Source organism: Talaromyces proteolyticus, assembly GCF_021365285.1.
Source record: "Talaromyces proteolyticus strain PMI_201 chromosome Unknown BGW36scaffold_11, whole genome shotgun sequence".
Classification (NCBI taxonomy): Eukaryota; Fungi; Ascomycota; class Eurotiomycetes; order Eurotiales; family Trichocomaceae; genus Talaromyces; species Talaromyces proteolyticus.
The window spans coordinates 485,582-505,623 of NW_025764287.1; the positions used below are offsets into that span (position 1 = coordinate 485,582).

Below are 20,042 nucleotides of genomic sequence, written 5' to 3' on the forward strand. Positions count from 1 at the left end.
AATAATTTCAGTAATTAATACGATTTACTCATAAAATCCCGAGGTTTAGTGATTTTGGCCTTTTTTGAGGTTTCCAGGCGCAATATACTTGCCTGCTAGGTTTCTTACCTATAGGGTCATGAATATTAACTATTCATGTCGGAAGCACTATTATGAGCTTAAAATTGGCAAACTGTGCCTCATTGTAGTATATTTAGATTGGTCCTTTGTTGTTTGTTTATTTGAACAAGAGAAAACAACAGTCCGTCAGGCCAGTTCTGTCGTTACAAAAGAACCACAAGCTTCTTCGCGGAAACTCCTTTCTTCAGTATATTCAACCCATTCTGGATGCTCTCTAGCCCATTCCCAATAATCTCAGCCGCTGGCGCGGCAGTAAAGGTACCATTAGCAAGGGCTTTTGGTAAATAATCCCCAAAGATGGCCGGACCAACATCTGTGTCCAAAAGAGAACTACCAAATACCCATTTTGCCTCCAAACCCGTGGGAACATCTTTAGGAGGGCCGTTAGCTAAGATAACAGTCTTTTTACCTTGAATCTGACTAATTATCTCAAAAACTGGGCCAGAAGAAGTAGGCCCGATTGCAAAGGCGCCCACACTTTCCTTGTTCTTGAACGCCGCTACTATATCGGCAACAATAGTCCGACTATTGTAGTCGAAGACTTGGCTGGCACCCATCTCCTTGACTAAGGTAAAGTTTCGAGGAGAAGCCGTAGAGATGACATCGTATCCGGCAGCAACAGCAAGTTGAATGGCATTGACTCCAACACTGCTCGCACCACTCCAAATCAAGACGGTCTTACCATTTTCTGGGCGCCTAGGGATCGTAGGCAGAGCTAAATCGAGCAAATCATTTTGAAAAAGCGCGCTAGCCGCAGTGGAGAGTCCAAGCGGAATGACGGCCGCTTGCTCATATGAAAGCCCAGGAGGGATATGAGCCATAGCAATTTCCGTTAGAATCACATATTTCTGGAAGGCGCCGTCAGCTGGCCTATTGCTGCCAAGGCCTAGCGCAAGTCCAATGATGCGATCGCCGACACCGAATCGCGAAGTCGCTCCCGAGCCAACCTCGACTATCTCACCAGCGACGTCGGACCCGAAGACGGCAGGATATTTGGTCCATGAGAAAAGATCGTTGCCTAGCTCCTGACGCGCATAGTCGACTGGGTTCAGCGCTACCGCATGGACTCTGACGACTACCTCGCCTTTGCTGGGCGGGGTATATTCAGCCTCCTTGACTGTGAACGGATACGCTTTGGGCACGGTAACCCAGGCGGCAGTATTTGATGGCGGCATCGCTTGTGGTCGACTGAGGATTATTCGCACGACAACGTCAGGGAGCGGTGTGCGAGGGAGTGGTCATTCCCTTATATCCCATGCGTAGTGTATGACAACATTAAGGATAAAGGACGAATAACGAGTAATAATAACAATGAATGGCATGCTTAAGGCATTGAAATCGGCGGCGAGGATCTTCCAGATCAGGCATCGCGTCGGGAAAATACCATATCTCCGGGATACGCTAACCGTGTATATCCTGTAGCCCCCGTCGTGAAGACTCGTCGCCGATTGGCTCGTCCTCGCTTCACACTTGCCGTTTTGGGACTTCTAGGCTTCAAAAAGTCAAGAATAATACACATAATTAATTCATATCGATAAATCGATAATTCATATGCTATCTTACCTCTGGCATGGTTGACTAGCACCATCCTATCATCCTATCCACACCAGGCCATCACGTTAGGAACTCGCTCCAGCTCGTCGTGGCGGTGGGATCAATCGATAACATTAATTGACGCAGGACCGTCGAACACGGAAATCATGACCAATTTCGACAAGTTTCTCCATACAATCTCTTTCCCCTAATGAAAGTGCCATCACAGCAGATGACGAGCTTGCTACCAATGTGACAGACGACATGCTCACAACCTACAAACTTTAAGCGCCAATGCCATGCATCCCCGTTTTCTCCATCTTCATGCATAGGCAGGCCTTGGTCGTCTCGGCGTACGCGTCGGAACCAAGGAAAATGTTGCATTCTATTCACCGGATGACTAGCATATACTCCCTGGCCCTGAGGAGTTGCGGCAGGGATTCGGGGAAATAATGACACAACTGCGGTTTTACACCGAGCTCACGTGATCGACGATTAAGAATAGCCTCAAACCCGCCCATCAATCGTTTTATTTACCTGACGTCTCGAATAAGGGTGAAGAGTGTCCACGCACCACCTGAAGGCCTGACTTGAAAAATAATGTGCGAACTGTGCAGTTCTGCAGCCCGCAATATGGCTGTGGAGTTTGTAAAACTCCGCCACACCGAGAGTTTTGCGATAAAGAAGACCTTCTCGCCGTCTCGTGCTATCTATTTAGCCTCAGAGAAGCACATTGTATTTCTGTTAAATATTTGATCGGACCACAGATTGGTGTGGGCCATCAACCTCTCAAAGAGCCCGATCGATTATTATTGTCGTAAGCGTTAGCCGACAAGGCAAGTCTGACAGCTACGAAATGACAACAACATGGACTCAGACATCTGATGGCCACTACATGCGGGCTATAGGTGCAAATGAACATTTCATCAAATTCGTCGGGGATCGTGCGCACCCAGCTGGCCGAGAGCAATGGTCCGTCACTGTAACTGCCACAATGAAGATTCCGGACACTATCTCGACAATCAAATACGCAGAGATATTACGGGATGCATGGAAGCTGCTCCGTTTTGAGCACCCAAATATAGCATCGACAGCAGAAGAGCCTGAAGGCTTCGGTGCAGTATTGCACTACGTCGTTCCAAACGCCGCGGAATTGGATGACTGGCTTAGTGAGACACTTTCGATTGTAGAAGACTCTTCCTTAAGCCCAGAAGATGTGATTGCTACGCTGAAACCTCAAAAATTCGTTTCCCTTCATTTTCTTCCACATCATTCACAGATTATCCTTCACACGGCACATTGGCGCATAGACGGATACGGTGCGTTTTACTTGTTGAACGCCTTCTTTTATGCGATCAAGGAAATCCTGGATAACAATGGTTTACCATCTCTTCCATGGGGGAATGAAACAGCCCGTCTGGTAGCGAGTCTTGAAACTGCCCTGGACTTACCAGAAGAGGACACCCAAGACGTAATTGACGCTGCTAGACAGTATATCAATACTCAAATTCTCATGAAGGATTCTATCGGAATTCCTTACATTGGGGATGTAAACCAAAAGCCTGGAGGTACTCGAAGTGTTACCATGGAAATTGCCCAAGACCTGACGGATAGCTTGGAGGTCGCCTCTAAGCAACACGGCGTTGGCCTATTTTCGGCCTGCCATGCGGCATTAGCTGCTATTCATTTCTCCTCATCAAGTACGCCGTCGAACGCAATACAGCATTATGGCAGTACAATTCGACTCAACATGCGGCCGTATCTTCTCCCACCATACAATACTTCAGCAGGAGCGTGCAGCATCTATACTGGTGGATATCGTTTGCAAGTGCCCTCCACTCAATCGTTCATTGATACTGCCAAGCAGTACTGGCGAGAGTATGAAGAAGGTGTTTCAGAGATCTTTCTCCGATCACGTCGACAATTTGCTCTGATTATTCTAGAAGGTCTCCGCAAGGGCGTTCCTGTTGCCAACCCCCCTCCGAGCAATATTGATATCTCCATAGTTGACAATGCCGAAGCAATTCTGAGTTCGACTTTGAATACCAAAGCTGGCCCTTTGGAGATCCTGAACGTTAACTTGGGAATAGAAACACTTACGCGACAGCCGTACCTTTTTCTATGGAAATTTAGAGGGAAGTTGAATCTGAGCTTGTGGTACAACGAGAAGTATCAGGATAGAAAAGTGGCGCTGGAGGCCCTTAAAAGTATCTGCCAGGCTTTAACAAGAGGGCTAGGTCTCAAGACCCAAAGTGAATGAGCAGTTTTCATTACCTCCACAGGGAGGATTAAAATCATAACTTCAATTAATATTAGTTCTTATTTGCTACTTTGAATATTAAATCGGAATTATGTAACCTTTTGGACTATCTTTGGTCTCGTTCCTTGTCTATCAAATGGCTGCCTCTCTGGTAAGGTATGCTAAGCATTTGTCCACCATGCTCTGTGGACTTTTTTGGCTTGACAGAAACACAGAAATGAAAGTAACCAAGTTTAAATGTAACTTACCTGGGTCTTTGATTATAGCACCCGATCTCCTTCACTCTACTTTCAATTCCTTTTAATGAAAAAGGTGACAACGGCGACCCTACTGGGGTCTTTGGCAACAATCATGATAAAATCCGGTTTTCGGAACCCAGGACCCCTTTACGATACTTCCAATAGTCAAGATATAATCAAGGAATAATGCTAGATTTGACTAGCGTTGTATTAGAATTATACGGAGTAATGTTTTTAAACTCAGTGGCTCCGGGTGCCGGAGTTTTGTGGTGAGTAAGATACTGAAGAATGCATAGACTCGGACTTGTCGGTAGAAGAATGGAGACATCTCTTTAGGTAGGGTGAAGTCTGATTTATAATACCGTTGTTGATTTACGATGACTTGTTTTAAAACTGTAGATATAGTATTATAAACTAGGATGAATTGAGATAATAGACAGTTACATTCCTTATCACAGCATGTACTAGGGCTCACAAGTTGGCTCACATGTTGAAGAGAGTCCGACTATTTACGAATGAGGATCCTTGATCAGTCTCTGTGGATCTTAATATACGCAGCGAAAGGACCTTGTCTATCAGTTTTTCTTAGGATACACTGACTCCCCAAATCTCAATTGCAATGGCACAACCTTTGTCTGCGTCAGAACAAGTGTCGGCAGCATTCTTCTGTCCACAAAATAAACCCCCAAAAGCAGCTTACCTCGATGAAATTCGTCGCTATCTTCGCAACAACAACACTCTCGCCCCTTTCCGAGATGCCGTGCTCGATCTCTCCTCAACATGGCAATTATTTGCGCGAGAAAACGCTGACATCGCCGCAATGTCTCAAGGGCCTCAATACATTCAGTATTTCCATGACTGGATTGCCTATGATGGCTCATTTGCCAAATCAGGAGACATGAAATGGATCGAGATCATGTCCGGGCTAATTTCTTTACCACTTCTTACTATAATGCAGACAGTGCAGTATTTTCAGTTTCTTGAGGTACGTCAAATACGGCATACGCAGTTTTTAGAGGAAATCAAGCTTGGGGGTGCGCAAGGTTATTGTGCTGGATTATTGCCGGCATTTGCCATTGCAGCAGCCCATGATGAAGAGGCAGTTGTGAAGAATGCCTGTATCTCTCTACGATTATCACTAGGCATCGGTGCATATGGTGAACTAGGTGATGATCAAGAAACAACGGGACCGACAACGGTTGTTCTGCGAACGAAGTACATCGGGCAGGCAGAGGAGATTGTAAACAAATTTCCGGGAGTACGTCTTCTATTCATTCGCTTTCCGCATTTTCGTTTGAAACCCGACGCTAATACAAAGCACAGACCTATATTTCAGCCATCACGGATCCAGAAACCATAAGTATAGTTGGCCCAACGAGAATCATTGACGAAGTCCAATTGTATGCCGAAGGCCAGGGGTTGACTGCCACAAAATTACATCTTAGAGGGAAGATTCACAACCCAGAAAATGCAGATGTGTGCAAAGAGCTTATTATGGTATGCGAAAAGTATTCAGAAGCCCTACTCCTACCAACTTCGTCGGTCCTACAGATTCCTGTCAAATCAAACATGACGGGAAGGCTTGTGAGATCAACCGATTCATTGTCTAAGGAAATTCTTGAAAGTACCCTCACATCTCGATGCGAATGGCATTGCTTGCTCACTGAACTGGCAAGTGAATTACAGAAAACTGGAAAAAATAAGCATACGTTCGCACTCTTTGGAACTGGACGAAAAAACTGCGTGCCTCTAAGGTCGTTCGAAGAGAAGGGCATGACTATCACAAAGCTCGATGTAGTGTTATATGTCCAGCCTCTCGAGATTGCTAGAGATGGCAGGCTTCTTCATCAGTTCCCAGAAAATGCAATTGCTATCGTCGGAGCAGGTTGCCGATTACCGGGTGCAAACTCTATCGATGAGTTGTGGGAGTTACTCGCCAATGGAACCCAGCGTGTCGAAAAGTTTCCACGGACCAGGCTTGATATCTCAGCAGCATCACGAGGCACCGTAGGGCCAGATGCGAAGCCACAGGGGAAAAGGGAATATTATGGAAATTTTCTCGACAACGTCGACTCTTTTGATAATAGCTTCTTTGGTGTGAGTCCTCGGGAAGCTACATTCATGGACCCTCAACAGAGGCTATTACTCGAGACTGCATATGAGGCATTAGATGCTACTGGGTACTTGCGCACACATCGTCGCGAAAACTTTGACAATGTGGGCTGCTTCATTGGATCCACGTACGTCGAATACCTCGAAAACACTAGCGCCTATAACCCAACTGCTTACACGGCGACGGGCACGATACGAGCATTTCAATGTGGCAGAATAAGTTATCATTTTGGCTGGAGTGGCCCGTCTGAGGTGATTGATACTGCATGCTCAGCTTCCTTGGTTGCGGTAAACCGAGCCTGCAAGGCTATTCAATGTGGGGAGTGCCCAATGGCTTTGGCTGGTGGCGTTAACATCATAACTGGCATGAATAATTATTTCGATTTGGGAAAGGCTGGCTTCCTGAGCACGACTGGGCAGTGCAAGCCATTTGACTCCACAGCGGACGGTTATTGTCGTGCCGACGGCGTTGGCTTGGTAGCATTAAAATCCCTGTCACAAGCTGTAACTGATGGGAATGACGTGCTGGGGGTAATTCTTGGTGTGAGCACCAATCAAGGAGGCTTGTCGCCAGCCATTACAGTGCCTCATTCGCGTGCGCAAGTCGATCTTTTCAAGCGTGTGACCAATCAGTCTGGTCTCAAGCCCAATCAAATTTCGTACGTTGAAGCCCATGGGACGGGAACCCAGGTTGGCGACCCCATTGAAATATCGAGCGTTCGCGAGGTATTTGGGGGAGCTCAACGACATGATTATGTAAATATCGGCTCACTCAAAGCGAACGTGGGACATAGCGAAACTGCTGCTGGGATCGGCAGCCTGATGAAGGTGCTTGCCATGCTGAAGCACGGAAAGATACCTGCTTTGGCTGGTTTCAAGAATCTCAACCCCAAGATCCCAGAGCTTGAACCGGACTTCTTGAGGATTCCTACAGAGGTTCTTCCGTGGAACACTCCTTTTCGTGCCGCGTGCGTTAATAGCTACGGTGCAGCTGGTAGCAATTCAGCACTAATATGCTCGGAAGCGCCGAGAGATATCAAAAAATCAGCTTCTACCTTGGGGGAAGTACTCGCCCTTGATTTCCCTATTCTGTTAAGCGCCGCTTCGACTGAGAGCTTGAGATTGAATACAACTAAGCTGGCAACATATCTTCATAGAAACCAGAAGAATGTGAATATTGGTGATCTAGCATTCACTTTGTATGATCGTCGTAAACATCACCGGCTGCAATGGATTGGCAGCTCTCATGATGTGGAATCACTGGTAAGTTCATTGGAAACAGCCTCTGACAAAATCATCGAATTACCCTCGTCACCAAAACCCGTGGTCTTTGTATTCTCCGGTCAAAGCAAGCAAACAATTGGTCTAGATAAATCATGGTACAATGCCTTTCCACGCCTTCGGTACTATATCGATCTGTGCAACGACCTTCTCGTTAGCATGGGATATTGTGAGCTTATACCAGATATTTTTGCGTCTACCTCCATTGAAAATGTCGTCAAATTGCAATGCGGTACTTTTGCTGTACAATACGCATGTGCAAAGTCCTGGATCGATGCCGGACTGCCTGTAAAAGCAGTCGTTGGACATAGTTTTGGGGAGTTGACTGCCATGGCTGTGAGCAATATTTTATCTCTAGAGGACGCCCTCAAATTAATCGCTTCACGGGCCTCATTTATGCAGACCAAATGGGGACCGGAGAGGGGAACTATGCTGGCCGTAGAAGCCAGTTTAGAAACAGTGCGCGATATTATTACAGCCACCGATGCCACCATCGAGATCGCCTGTTTTAATGGGCCCAAGAGTCACGTTCTAGTTGGATCTGAAGTCGACATAGCAAAAACAGAAACGACCATTTCAACACTCCCTCGCTTCAAATCCTTGCGGAAAACTCGTGTTCACACCAGTCATGGATTCCATTCCATCTTCACCCAGCCAATTCTTCAGGATCTCGATACCGTATCTCAAGATCTTGCCTTCAATAAGCCCACAATACCGTTCGAAGCCTGCACCGAAACGCCAACAGGAAGTATCTCGCCATATAGAATCGTCCAGCATACCAGGACACCAGTTTTCTTTGGCGCCGCCATATCTAGACTCGAGAAACGTCTGGGGCCCTCCATCTGGCTTGAGGCTGGAACTGATTCTCCAATTATTTCGATGACAAAGCGTGCTGTTCAAAATCCATCGGACCATATATTCTTATCATTGAAGACCAAGGATGCCGCTAATTCATTGTCGGCCGTGACGCACACTACGGCTAACATTTGGAGAGAGGGTGTTCCTGTTTCTTTTTGGGGCTTCCTGTCCCCGCAGGAATGTGGAATTCGACATATATGGCTTCCGCCTTATCAGTTTCAACGGACAAGTCATTGGCTTGAACACATAGACCCTGTTACTGAGGAACGAAAAGCGACGCAATCTCTAGATGTGACGAAAGAAAGCACTGCACTCCCAGCTACTCCCACCAAATTAGTCACTGCCCGGAGGAGAGACTCTACATCATGGTCTTCAATAGAATTTAACATTCATACTAAAACAAGTCGATTTACAAACATTGTGTCCGGCCATGCAGTTCGCAATCAGCCCCTGTGCCCTGCATCCATGTACATGGAGTGTGCAGTTATGGCCGCGCAAATGATTGAGCCAGGTATCTCTGCCAAATATTTGAAATTCCAGAATTTGTCATTCCAAAGTGCACTGGGTATCAATTACAACCGGGATGTGTTGCTTCAACTAGATGGAGAAGGAGACTACTTGTCATGGAATTTCACCGTCAAAAGTACAGCAGAGATGTCAAACGGAAGACAAACAACACATGCCAAGGGCAGACTTAGCGTTGGGTCACAAGTTGACCTCCAACTCTACGAGCGAATGATATCAGATAAGATCAATGAGATTCTTGTTAATCCCCGATCAGAGCGTCTGATGGCTGGCAGAGCATACACGCTCTTTTCGAGGGTCGTGAATTACTCCGACGCGCTACGTGGCATTTCAGAAATTACAATCCTAGACAATAAGCATGCAGTAGCTGAGATTCATTGCCCTAAGATCTCTGTCAGTCGATTGGAAAGTACAGCAGCAGATGTTTGCGACACAGTCACGCTAGATACATTTATACAAGTCGTCGGCTTGCTCATCAATAGCAGTGATCAGTGCCCTGCAGATGAGGTATTTATCGCCACCAATATTGATAGCATTGTCATGCAAGATTGTGATTTTACAGATTCCGAGTCCTGGACAGTGTATGCTATGGCAACTGCACGAAGCGAGTCACATGTGGCCGGTGACATGTTTGTATTTACCAAAGAAGGGAAACTCATCTTCACTGGGTCCGGAGTACAATTTACACGTCTCCCCATTACGAAACTTGAGAAGCTGTTGCACGGAGTTGGAATGCCATCAACTACAAAGCCCAATAGCGATAGGAAGATTCCTTTACATGGTAATCACGTGGCGAGTGAGCAAGCAATAATGAGCAGAATTAAGCACAAATCTAGTGCTGAAGACCTTGATGATAATACCCTCGTCGCTGCGGAAAGTGTGCCCAGGTATTCATCTCTGAGATCGGCGATGATAAAGAACAACGAGAATTTAAACACACTTGGACTGGACTCAATTTCAAAGATCGAATTTGTCAATCAACTTCGACAAGAAATTAGAAACGATATGACCCATATCAGTGCTCTTTACAACGAACTTCCTTCTAGCAATGCGTTGGATATAAAGAGGGTGCACATCGAGGAAACAGAGGTATACTCCTCATCGCCCGACAGCGCCAAATCAGCAGATATACATTCCAAAATCAGAACTAAGCAACGAATCCTCGAACTGATTGCAGATAATTCTGGCGGTTCTACTAGTAGTATTGAAGAAATGACAAGTCTGCAGGATATTGGCATTGATTCATTGTCTGTTGTGGAATTAAAAGAGTCGTTCGAAGACGGATTTGGTATCCACTTTGGAAATTGGGATTTCGGTTTACATTTGACTGTGAAAGACATAGTGGATTTTGTTGATTCGCAACTGTAAGATACTCAATCGACCTGATTTCAAATTAGTGTTAAAAGCTACATGTACTTATTAAAAGAGATTGATTGAATTTGCCATTTCCCAACAATTACCTTCTGTTATTGTTTATACTACTACAGCTATAGCAAGTGGAAAACCTAGTAACCTTAGAGGAACGCCGTATAATATTAGTTTGTCCTTGATGATATTCTTTTCGAATTATCTCCTTGGAGCTATCAATTGATATATCTACATGCCCAATATAGAATAGGGGACTATATACCGGAGTTTATCACCGGAGTTTACTTCAATGTTGTTAACTCCGGGGCAGCGCAATACCGCAGGATTCGTTGTATCGGAACAGTTCCTCTACTAAAGTGTTTTTCGCTGTACTATCTATTTTATGCATACAATAAGTGTATCCAGAATCCTTTGTCATATTTCAATACGGAGTTGTTAAACCTTATGGCCGGCATTTCCATGAACACCGTAAATGCAGGTCAAATGTTAACACCGACCACATTAAATCGTTACTTATAAATAATGAAGTTTAGTAACACAAGTCAAGAAATTCAATACATATACTACTTAGAATTAGAACATCTCGTCAATTCATATTGCATGTTCCATTTCAAGAGATTATGATATTGGATTAAATACTGTACAATTGCAAGTTTTAGTCACGGCATTCTATCCAACATCACAATGGGCTCCGCTGCTCCAAAGCAACTGGTTTTCCTCACTGGTAAGGCCTCGCCTTGTATATTTAATGTGATTAGCAACTAGCGAAGCGAGCTGACTTTGGAGATAGGAGGAAGCGGTTTTATTGCGTCCCATATTCTCGAGCAGTTGCTCTCCAACGAGTAAGTAAGCATTAAAATAAACCTTGCTTATAATAAGCGACACTTTAAAGTCGACTAAATATGTGCTATATATAGTTATCGCGTGATCGTGACGGTACGTTCCGCACTAAAAGGCGATAAAATTATTTCTTCATTTCCGGAGGATACCAGAAAGGACATCTCCTATGAAATTATTGAAGATATTGCTCAGGATGGTGCTTACGACGAGGTCGGTTCTTCTTAGTTTCAAGGCGAACTAAAGTCTAATCTGATATGTCTCCACTAGGCAATTAAATCGAACCCTTCCATAGATTACGTGATTCACACAGCCTCACCATACCACCACAACTTGCAAGATCCTGTCAAGGATTTTCTTGACCCAGCTATCAAAGGAACCACGGGTATTCTGCACTCTATCCTGAAGTATGCACCAACCAGCGTGAAGCGTGTTTTGCTATTATCAAGCACCGCCACTATCCTTAACCCTTCCAATCATGCAAAAGTATACACAGAAGAAATTTACGGAACAACAACCTGGGAAGAGGCCATTGGTGGCCCGTTGACTTACAGAGCAAGCAAGGTATGCCATGTTTTTAGATTATTGCCCTTCGTTTACCCCTACAATAACTCTCATACAAACCAACTCAAAATTTATCCATTAGATATACTCGGAAAGAGCAGCTTTTGAGTTCATAGAAAAGGAAAAGCCAGCGTTCGACTTGGTTACGCTCAACCCGTCATTGGTCTTTGGTCCGCCTCCCAAGCACTTGGCCAGTCTCGATGCATTGAACACCAGTAATCATCGCCTTCGCGACATGATTCTTGGTAAGATGCGAGAAAATATAGCACCAACAGGCCCTGTTCATATTTTCGTTGACGTACGCGACGTAGCCACCGCTCATATTCGTGCACTTCAGATTCCGCAGGCTAGTATGCAACGATTCATGATAGTTAGTGATTATTTTTCAAACAAGCGAATCGCTGATACAATTCGGGAGAGATATCCACAATTAAAGGACATCTTACCAGCCGAAGATTCGCTTGACGACTTCCCAGAGAGTATTTATGGCTTCGATGTTAGTAAATCCAAGAAAATGCTTGGAATCGAGTACAGGGATTTGAAGACTTGTGTCAATGATGCGGTCGAAGCGATGATTTCACAAGTCTAGGTTGCGGCCATTTACCGAAAATCGAAAAGTAAGTATATGGTGCATTACGTTTGAATTTTGAAAAGAAAGTACATGTAAAAATAGCTATGTGACATGGGGGACAAGAATATTCCCCTCTCACTGCTCTTGTACGAAATCCAATGTTACATGTATTCGTTAATTTAAACGTATATAATTTTTCATATTTCATGAGGCCATTTTTTTGTTTCCTTTTATCATTTCAACCTGTGGTTTTAAAATAATAGCGAATATTTCCTGAGTCTAGTTGGTAAAATATAAACTACATGGCTATATCATCCATCGAAATTCCGCCAACGACCTCGAACTAATTTCTACCAATAGAGAACTGTTACACGTACTAGAAACCATCTTGTAAAGATCTCATCTGACATACTAGCGTGCCACATTTCTAGTGATATCAACATATACTACTACACACGTACCTGAACCGCACGAGAGTTACTGTATCAAATTCCTCCTTCTGAAACGCTACTTCTAAAGGTCCGCCCTATTCTCGAACTACCACAAAAAAACACGAAAACGGTCATATGAACAAAAACTACCAGATAACTCCGGACAACAAGAGTTTAAACTCCATAATCCACAGCCAGACCAAGGGCATTTCCAGATTATACGTCGGCCCAGATTTAAGATAAATTGAAGAGTAGATCCTCGATCTTCAACTAAATGAATTGTAGGTTGTGTAACCATTTCGATGTTCCTGCTTCTTTCATTTCCGTGCTATCCGATGGGGAGTCTACAGCCATAATGTCTTTGCCAGTTTCATACCCTACTTCTGCGTATTGTAGTGCTGTTAGATACCGTCTACGTTTTTTACTGATATTCGCGAATATTATTATCGATTTTGTCATGACCTAAGGGTTTCCATCATGGTGAAACTATTCAGTAATATAGATAGATATTCTTTGTATCCCTTCGGGTATTCAAAATGCACACATTCCTTAGATCGTTACAGTTTTGTATGATACCGCCGGTGACCTTGATTTGGAGAATAACGAGGCAGAACACATCTCAAATTACTGTTCTTACCTCTGGAAGATCCAATACTTTGTGTTGCCGAAACCTGTGATTAAATTTCGCATCTGAATCGGGGTACTTGCGGACTAGTAGTATATATCTTGGCCAATTCTATGATAACGTATTTGTGTATGTGCCTACGTCAATTGGGTAAAGGTACTAGCGTCAGACAAACTAGGGGCTCGTATTTATGCAGACAAAAAGGCCTAGTCGAGTAGTTATTCTGTCGCCTCGTGACATTTTGACCCGGTCTTGAATTTGCGACTGCGAAAAGTGAAGTGAAGCTCCTCTATCTAGAGTCCATGGGCACGTAGCCAATTGTGTTACTAGATTGCATGAGTCAGAAATTTCGTCTAGAACTACGTCAAGTCTTTTTGCAACATCCACGATTTCTCCTTTTCTTGTCTCTTGGATTGTGCCGCATCATATGGGCAAATAAGAAACACGCAGGATCGACATAGTTCTTCGCTTGCGGTACGCCGCAATTTCCAAACACGGCCTGTGTTGTCCATATACGTCACCGCCTGCACCAGCAAAATATGGCTCCTTTGTGTCGTACAACATATGCGTGTCATCCCAGAGACCTGACAAGTTTTCTTGCTTATCTAGACTTTCACTTACGAAGATATGGTGAATGTGACTAAAATATTTCGCAAGGTCCCAGACCTCAAGGAGGTTGACGAACTCCAAGATCTCGAAGAGTATGCAAGAAGAACAATGGGGTTGGGATTAGATTTGGTAAGGTTCTCTAGAAGCTGGGACACGAAGTCTATCGTTTTTCTATTTTACTAGCTCACAATGACTCGATGTTAACGTGTTCATCGCAGGAGCTGAGCCCCGTATTGCGAGCCGTGAAGACCGTGATCAAAAGACTTGGCGAAGTGAAAAAAGACTCACATTATGACGGTGAGGATCTGGCAAAGGTTGAGGGGTTCATTGCCAAGTGCAGCAAAGCTGTGTGGGATATTATATTGGAAAATCCAGATCTCAGATCTCGAGTAGCTCGGGACATCTTTAACTACAAACTACCGGAAGAGAGACTGCCGTCTAGGTTTGAGCTGAACGAAATCATGAAAATTCACCGAAAGGTAGTACACATACCCGACGAGCAACTGCAGTGGCCACCATTCGAAGATCACAGCGAGACCAAACGGCAAAGGCAATGTGGAAGTGGCAAGAGGAAAGAAAGACAATTTCATGGCATGACCCTACGCGAGTATCTTGATCACACACAGCACACGTCCGATGAGATGGGAAAATGGCGTGTGGAGGCTGGGAAGTGGTTGGAATTGTACCGGAAGACTGAAGACTATAAGGAAACCATGACGAGTAAGGAGAAAATGAGGGTAGAGATCGACAACAGGAGAAAAAACGAGGAACCAGAAATCTTGTCGCTGCCCAAACCCGCTCTAGAATTGAGGCCCTGGCCAGATATCTATGTGGCGTCCTTCTGCTTCTACGCGTCCTTTCTAGTGGCAGGGTTCGTTTCTAGCTATGTGTTGTACAAAACCTACTTTCGCTCATAACCCGGTAACACTCACTGCAGTTGTACTGGTCTCTGATTGAAAGAACGATGTAATCAATGCAGAAACAGCGATCTAGCATATAGAATAAAAAGAGAGAAAACTTGTTCCCATAAAATTGAGGATTGCTTTGAACCACGCTAAACATTTGCGTTGCTTAACCGCAGCAGCAAATCTGAATGCAAAATACCGCTTTTCCGAAAAGGGATGTTGTGTATTGGTACAGTTTTACCAACATGTTGTGCGGAACACGCATCCCATTGGCTGGAGTGACCAGTCTGGTCAGAAGCTGTCTTAAATCTTCAGCTGGACCAACATTTGTAAGAAAAGGCCAACTCAGACAACTCCGCACAATCCACGACAAGCAGTGGATGGTGCAGCACCAGACGCTACGTTCTGGTGTATGCCCTCGTATTAAACACTAACCATGGTCTTCCCTTTCACAATCATCGAGCGCACAATCCCTGGACAGCATATCCGAGAATACCCGCACAGCATCAATCTCAACAAGGCCCGCCAAGAAACTGCTCTCCAGCTCGCTATCAAACAGTATGTTCCCGCCGATAGACCAGAGCCAATTCCAGCAAATGCTGTTACCATTATTGCGGCACATGGAACTGGGTTTCCAAAAGTTCGTTTTGTCTCTGTATACTCGGATTGGGTGTATCATATTGATAGCCACAGGAATTATACGAGCCACTCTGGGAAGATCTGTACAAGCAGCTAAGAGCGCGTTCGGTTCCTCTACGTGCTATATGGATGGCAGATGTTTCTAATCAAGGAGCCAGCGGCGTTTTGAATGAAAATATCCAGGGCGACACGAGTGAGTCTCCTACACTCAACTGAAAACTAAAGTCATTAACAATGACAGCAAACTGGTATGACCATTCACGTGATTTATTGCACATGGTGAACCATTTTCGTGATGAATTTCCTCGTCCCATCATTGGCGTCGCGCATAGTATGGGTTGCGCCCAGCTGTCAGTAATATTTCTAGGCCCCTCAGAACATATTGTGATGATTGATATATGAAAACAGAGTGCATCTGTCTATTCTTCATCCACGACTACTCTCAACACTTATTCTTTTCGAGCCTGTAATCTTAGAGGCAGCTTTTGGGGGCCCTAATCCCTCGAGCTTTGCTGCCTCTCGAAAAGATCTATGGCCGTCACGCGAGAAGGCGCAAACTTCACTCCGTAAATCTTTGCAGAAATGGGATCCTCGAGTCATAGACCGCTTTCTAGAATTTGGTCTCCGCCCGGTGCCTACACGACTCTATAACCCAGATACAGATGCAAGTGTTGATTCATGTGCAGTTACACTAACTACATCCAAGCACCAAGAGTCGTGGAGCTACTCTATAGCGAATTTAGAGGCGGAATCAGCGGGCCTAGACCGATATTTGATTCCAGACTGGGATCCTGATGTGGAGCGTCCGTACATGTTTTCGCGACCTGAATGCTGGTCAAGCATGCGCAATCTTCCCGTAATTCGACCGAGTGTGCTGTGGGTATTCGGGGAAAAGAGTTACCTATCACCGTTAGAGGCGCAGGAGGCTAAAATGAAGGTTACTGGAACGGGGGTTGGTGGTAGTGGTGGCGTCAAAGCGGGCATGGTAGAGAAGACCGTTTTGAAGGGAGGTTCACACACGCTAGTATTGGAAAATGTTGATTGGAGCGCAAAAGCTGCGGCAGACTGGGTTGAAAAGTGGTTTTCCCGTTGGTTGGCAGATGAGAAGTTCTGGAAGGAATATCTAAGCCGGAGATCAGATGCCGAAATGCTGAAGCCTTCCCAAGACAATTTGGATGTTTTTACAATGGCCATGGGCACGGAAAGAATCAAAGAAAAGCTATGAATCGATTCGGAGACTCGGAAAATTACTGGGAAAACAATTGATCCAGATAGCCAGTGTTCACCGCAGTTCCGAGTTCTGAAGCGCATATCTTTTGTCTTAGTAGCGGTCCACTTGAATGATCAAGCACAGCTCGCAAGGAAGTGAGGAACACATCTTACGTAGTTGATTGTTCTCGGTGCGAATACTTCATGTGATCTCCATTAATGGATTTAGCAGACTATTATTTCCGAATACAATTCATTGCTAATCCCATCATCAATTTTCTAAGAATAAAGAAAAGTACAGCCAACACGATTCTAGCCAGCGATTCGTCCGGGAATGGAGGGGTCGCGCTCAACGCTAGCCATAAATAGCTTTGGTCCCGGTTGCTGATCTCCTGGCCTTTTCTCTTCTTCCTGAGCTGGTAAGTGTTGCACGACGCTGAGGAAATTATTCCTTCGCTTTGCCTTGCTAAATGGGCTTGTTATTACTTGACCCACGTTTTTTTCGGTCTAGATTTGCGAAGGCAACAATAGCATTGAGAAATAAGCAACTAGCTAGCATTTCTCATAACCATCACTAGTAACCCTGACAAACACGGACTAGGTCAATCACAATGGTGTTCTACGGCCCTTCCAAAGGATGTGAGACATGCAAGCGGAGGAGGAAAAAGGTTGGTTGACTAAAGATAATAGACAACATGGCGGATAAAGAGACTAACTCGCGACCACTGAACGTTCTAGTGTGACGAGACTCGTCCTGTAAGTGAACGCCTGTCGGGCTCCAGAGTTGAATCTTTGTAGTCCAGTCATATCTGACGTCCGCCTTGCATACACATGACCGCCCAAGCGACTAACCCCTAGATTGTAGTCATGTATGCGATGCGTTGAAGCTAGGCGCACGTGCGGTGGCTACGATGCAAACGCAAAACTTCGTATACAGCAATACGGCCAAGAGAAACAGCCACCAAAGTACTCCATTTTCAGGCCATCTATGTCTATTGCTCGAAAGTGTAGTCTTCCCGTCCGGCAACCCGTCACCGGCTCCAATATTTTACCTGCAGACGGCAGACCGATTGAAGTCTCCGAAGAGAAGTCGGACGAGTACGCGCTTCGTGCTTTTTTCTACGAATACAATCTTGTCTCATCCCATCAGGCTACTTCTCGGGGTTTCCTTCGTGGTCTTGAGCGGGCTTTCTATCGACATGGGCCTCACTCCAATCTGGCGCGGGCATGTAGGTTGGTCGCGTCGGCCACTTATGGTATCAAACTTTGTCGTCCATTTTTTCTTCGTCAAGCGGATCAAATGTATCACGATCTGCTGTCATCACTTGCAATTTCTATCGATGACTTAACCTCGGTATCAATGAGGGATGAGTCGATATTGGTGGCCATACTTCTAGGTCTCTATGAGGTTGCTTCTCCTGTGTCCCGCTTTCTTTTCTTCGGCCATTCTGATCTGACACTTTCAGATCATAATTACAGACGAGTCTTGTCCGGGTTATCACAATGCACATGCAGCCGGCGTAGCCGCAATGCTAAGGGTTAAGAATACCCCGCTAGACCTCCTGCAAGCTCTTCGAAATGACCAGTCATTCGTCTCCAAGCGGTTATTACAGGTGTGTCTTGTCTCGCCTATCAAAATGATTCGGAATGTTATGGCTTGAATCATCTGTTACTAACCATGATTTGATTAAGACTAATACCCGCGGCTTATTTGCAATTCCACAGGCGAATGGTGATGAGACACCCTTAGATAATCTACTTTTCCAACTTGGAACTCTATGGAAACGCACAACCCAATTGGATATTTTACCACATAATGTTCTCTCAACCCTGAGGAGCGAAGCATTATACCTTGATGAGAGCTTTTCTCTGTGGGAAAACACACAAAATAAATACTTTCGACCCAGTACCATTTATTGCATGTCTAGCAACGAAAAGTCTGATTATACTTCGATCGACGTGGGGTACTGGCCAGGTAACATCGATACATATGTGGACCATTACATTGCCGGCGTGTGGAATACTTACCGTGCAGCGAGATTGGTCTTGCTGGACATTATTCTCAAGCTATCGCATGCACTAAAATGTGGAACGTCCCACGATGCAGAGCATAAGTCTGCTCAGCAACTAGTGAAGAGCATCCTAGCGTCTATTCCGTATAGCTTAACAGAGGATCTGCACATCTTTCTCCGTGATATAGAAATAAATCAGTCGATTGCCAATCCAGGGAGAGCAGCTTGCGGCTTACTACTCATGCATACAATCCATGTCACCGCAAATCTTTCCATTGTCGACCCTGCCGTCAGAACTTACTTGAATGAATGCCTGATCTGGATAGGGAAACATATGGGCATAGGGCAGGCGGCTTATCTAGCTACGGTGAGCGTGTTCATGTTCCCCTGTCAACTCACATATATATTGAACTTCATCACAGAATGCCGAGGTAGACCCGGAATACTTCGCGGGAAGCTGTATGATTGTTTTATTTGGACTACTTGTTTGACTATACACATTAGGTACGTTATAAAACTATAAGGGCCTTTCATTTTATTTGGTCGCAATTACATCTCGAACGCTTCAAAAGTATTCTTCCTGTCGCTATCTTGGTTAATATCGGTTTACCCCTAGTTCCAGAGATTTGAAAAAAATATGAGTCATCACTTTTCGAAAAAGATATTTTGGGCGACGAAAAGATGCACTCTACAGATGAAGTGCAGTTACCGACTTGGGCTATTAATATTCTACTAATAAGTTGTGCCCTATGAGTCCACAGCCGTTTTTTTATATTCTTTTCTTGATCGACCGATTCCACAGGATGAATCCTAACATCAGTACGGCTGCGCAGCTGCGGGAAACTTGAGGGTGCCCCAGCCGAGGCTAGTTGGAGGGTTTCCCCACAGAAATGAGATGCACATGCCTTGTCAGCTTCTGGAAAAGCCAATGAGTGAGAACCTTTCTTTTGAATTCGAGTTTTTGGTTGAAACGAACGACGTTCGATCGCCTTAATATTCGTAACTCGCTGGCCGTGATACTATGCGACCGGGGCAACGTATTTCAGTTTACAGTTGAGAGTCCAAGGGTGTTATTCCCGAGTCTAAAATGGAATCAACGTACCCTGACAAGTTTGGGTCTCTCCAGATCTCCTCGGCTCTGTACGGGTGTTCCGTAGAATAAATCGTATATCATACAATATCTTCTCCCAGAAACATTCAATGTTGTCTCACTGCCCGACTGCTTCACCGAATCTTCCTGTTGGCCGCGTTTAGCGCATGTGAAGGTCGGCTATGCACATGATGTTCGGTAGCTCCTGCATAACTTTAGTCGTTTAACGATCTAGCCCTCTTTCTATTCGACAT

At 44.9% G+C, this 20,042-nt stretch overlaps 7 protein-coding genes across 7 annotated transcripts; 6 read left to right on the top strand and 1 right to left on the bottom strand.

Annotated features, from left to right (window-relative positions):
- Positions 1-45: 45 nt before the first annotated feature.
- On the bottom strand, positions 46-1,477 carry BGW36DRAFT_386648 (oxidoreductase). The gene has a single exon (XM_046217025.1). It carries the CDS (start codon positions 1,293-1,295, stop codon positions 264-266), a length of 1,032 nt encoding a protein of 343 aa, XP_046067966.1. The 5' UTR covers positions 1,296-1,477; the 3' UTR covers positions 46-263.
- A 721-nt stretch (positions 1,478-2,198) lies between these two features.
- On the top strand, positions 2,199-3,924 carry BGW36DRAFT_386650 (uncharacterized protein). The gene has a single exon (XM_046217026.1). It carries the CDS (start codon positions 2,510-2,512, stop codon positions 3,911-3,913), a length of 1,404 nt encoding a protein of 467 aa, XP_046067967.1. The 5' UTR covers positions 2,199-2,509; the 3' UTR covers positions 3,914-3,924.
- An 847-nt stretch (positions 3,925-4,771) lies between these two features.
- BGW36DRAFT_437704 (putative polyketide synthase) lies at positions 4,772-10,296 on the top strand (the record flags this gene model as incomplete). The annotated part of the gene is made up of 3 exons (XM_046221471.1): positions 4,772-5,137; positions 5,162-5,410; positions 5,476-10,296. 3 exons carry the CDS (start codon positions 4,772-4,774, stop codon positions 10,294-10,296), a joined length of 5,436 nt encoding a protein of 1,811 aa, XP_046067968.1.
- Positions 10,297-10,842: 546 nt separating this feature from the next.
- On the top strand, positions 10,843-12,433 carry BGW36DRAFT_464563 (putative NAD dependent epimerase/dehydratase). Its single transcript, XM_046222257.1, has 5 exons — positions 10,843-11,020; positions 11,087-11,138; positions 11,214-11,346; positions 11,404-11,697; positions 11,780-12,433. Exons 1-5 carry the CDS (start codon positions 10,981-10,983, stop codon positions 12,284-12,286), a joined length of 1,026 nt encoding a protein of 341 aa, XP_046067969.1. The 5' UTR covers positions 10,843-10,980; the 3' UTR covers positions 12,287-12,433.
- A 1,518-nt stretch (positions 12,434-13,951) lies between these two features.
- BGW36DRAFT_437708 (uncharacterized protein) lies at positions 13,952-14,910 on the top strand (the record flags this gene model as incomplete). The annotated part of the gene is made up of 2 exons (XM_046221472.1): positions 13,952-14,062; positions 14,152-14,910. The coding sequence occupies 2 exons, from the start codon at positions 13,952-13,954 to the stop codon at positions 14,848-14,850; spliced, it is 810 nt and encodes a 269-aa protein (XP_046067970.1). The 3' UTR covers positions 14,851-14,910.
- A 255-nt stretch (positions 14,911-15,165) lies between these two features.
- BGW36DRAFT_386656 (putative toxin biosynthesis protein) lies at positions 15,166-16,920 on the top strand. The gene is made up of 4 exons (XM_046217027.1): positions 15,166-15,478; positions 15,532-15,670; positions 15,719-15,827; positions 15,886-16,920. Exons 1-4 carry the CDS (start codon positions 15,275-15,277, stop codon positions 16,700-16,702), a joined length of 1,269 nt encoding a protein of 422 aa, XP_046067971.1. The 5' UTR covers positions 15,166-15,274; the 3' UTR covers positions 16,703-16,920.
- A 754-nt stretch (positions 16,921-17,674) lies between these two features.
- BGW36DRAFT_303701 (putative C6 transcription factor) lies at positions 17,675-19,189 on the top strand (the record flags this gene model as incomplete). The annotated part of the gene is made up of 4 exons (XM_046211903.1): positions 17,675-18,094; positions 18,153-18,299; positions 18,379-19,065; positions 19,121-19,189. 4 exons carry the CDS (start codon positions 17,675-17,677, stop codon positions 19,187-19,189), a joined length of 1,323 nt encoding a protein of 440 aa, XP_046067972.1.
- Positions 19,190-20,042: the final 853 nt, after the last annotated feature.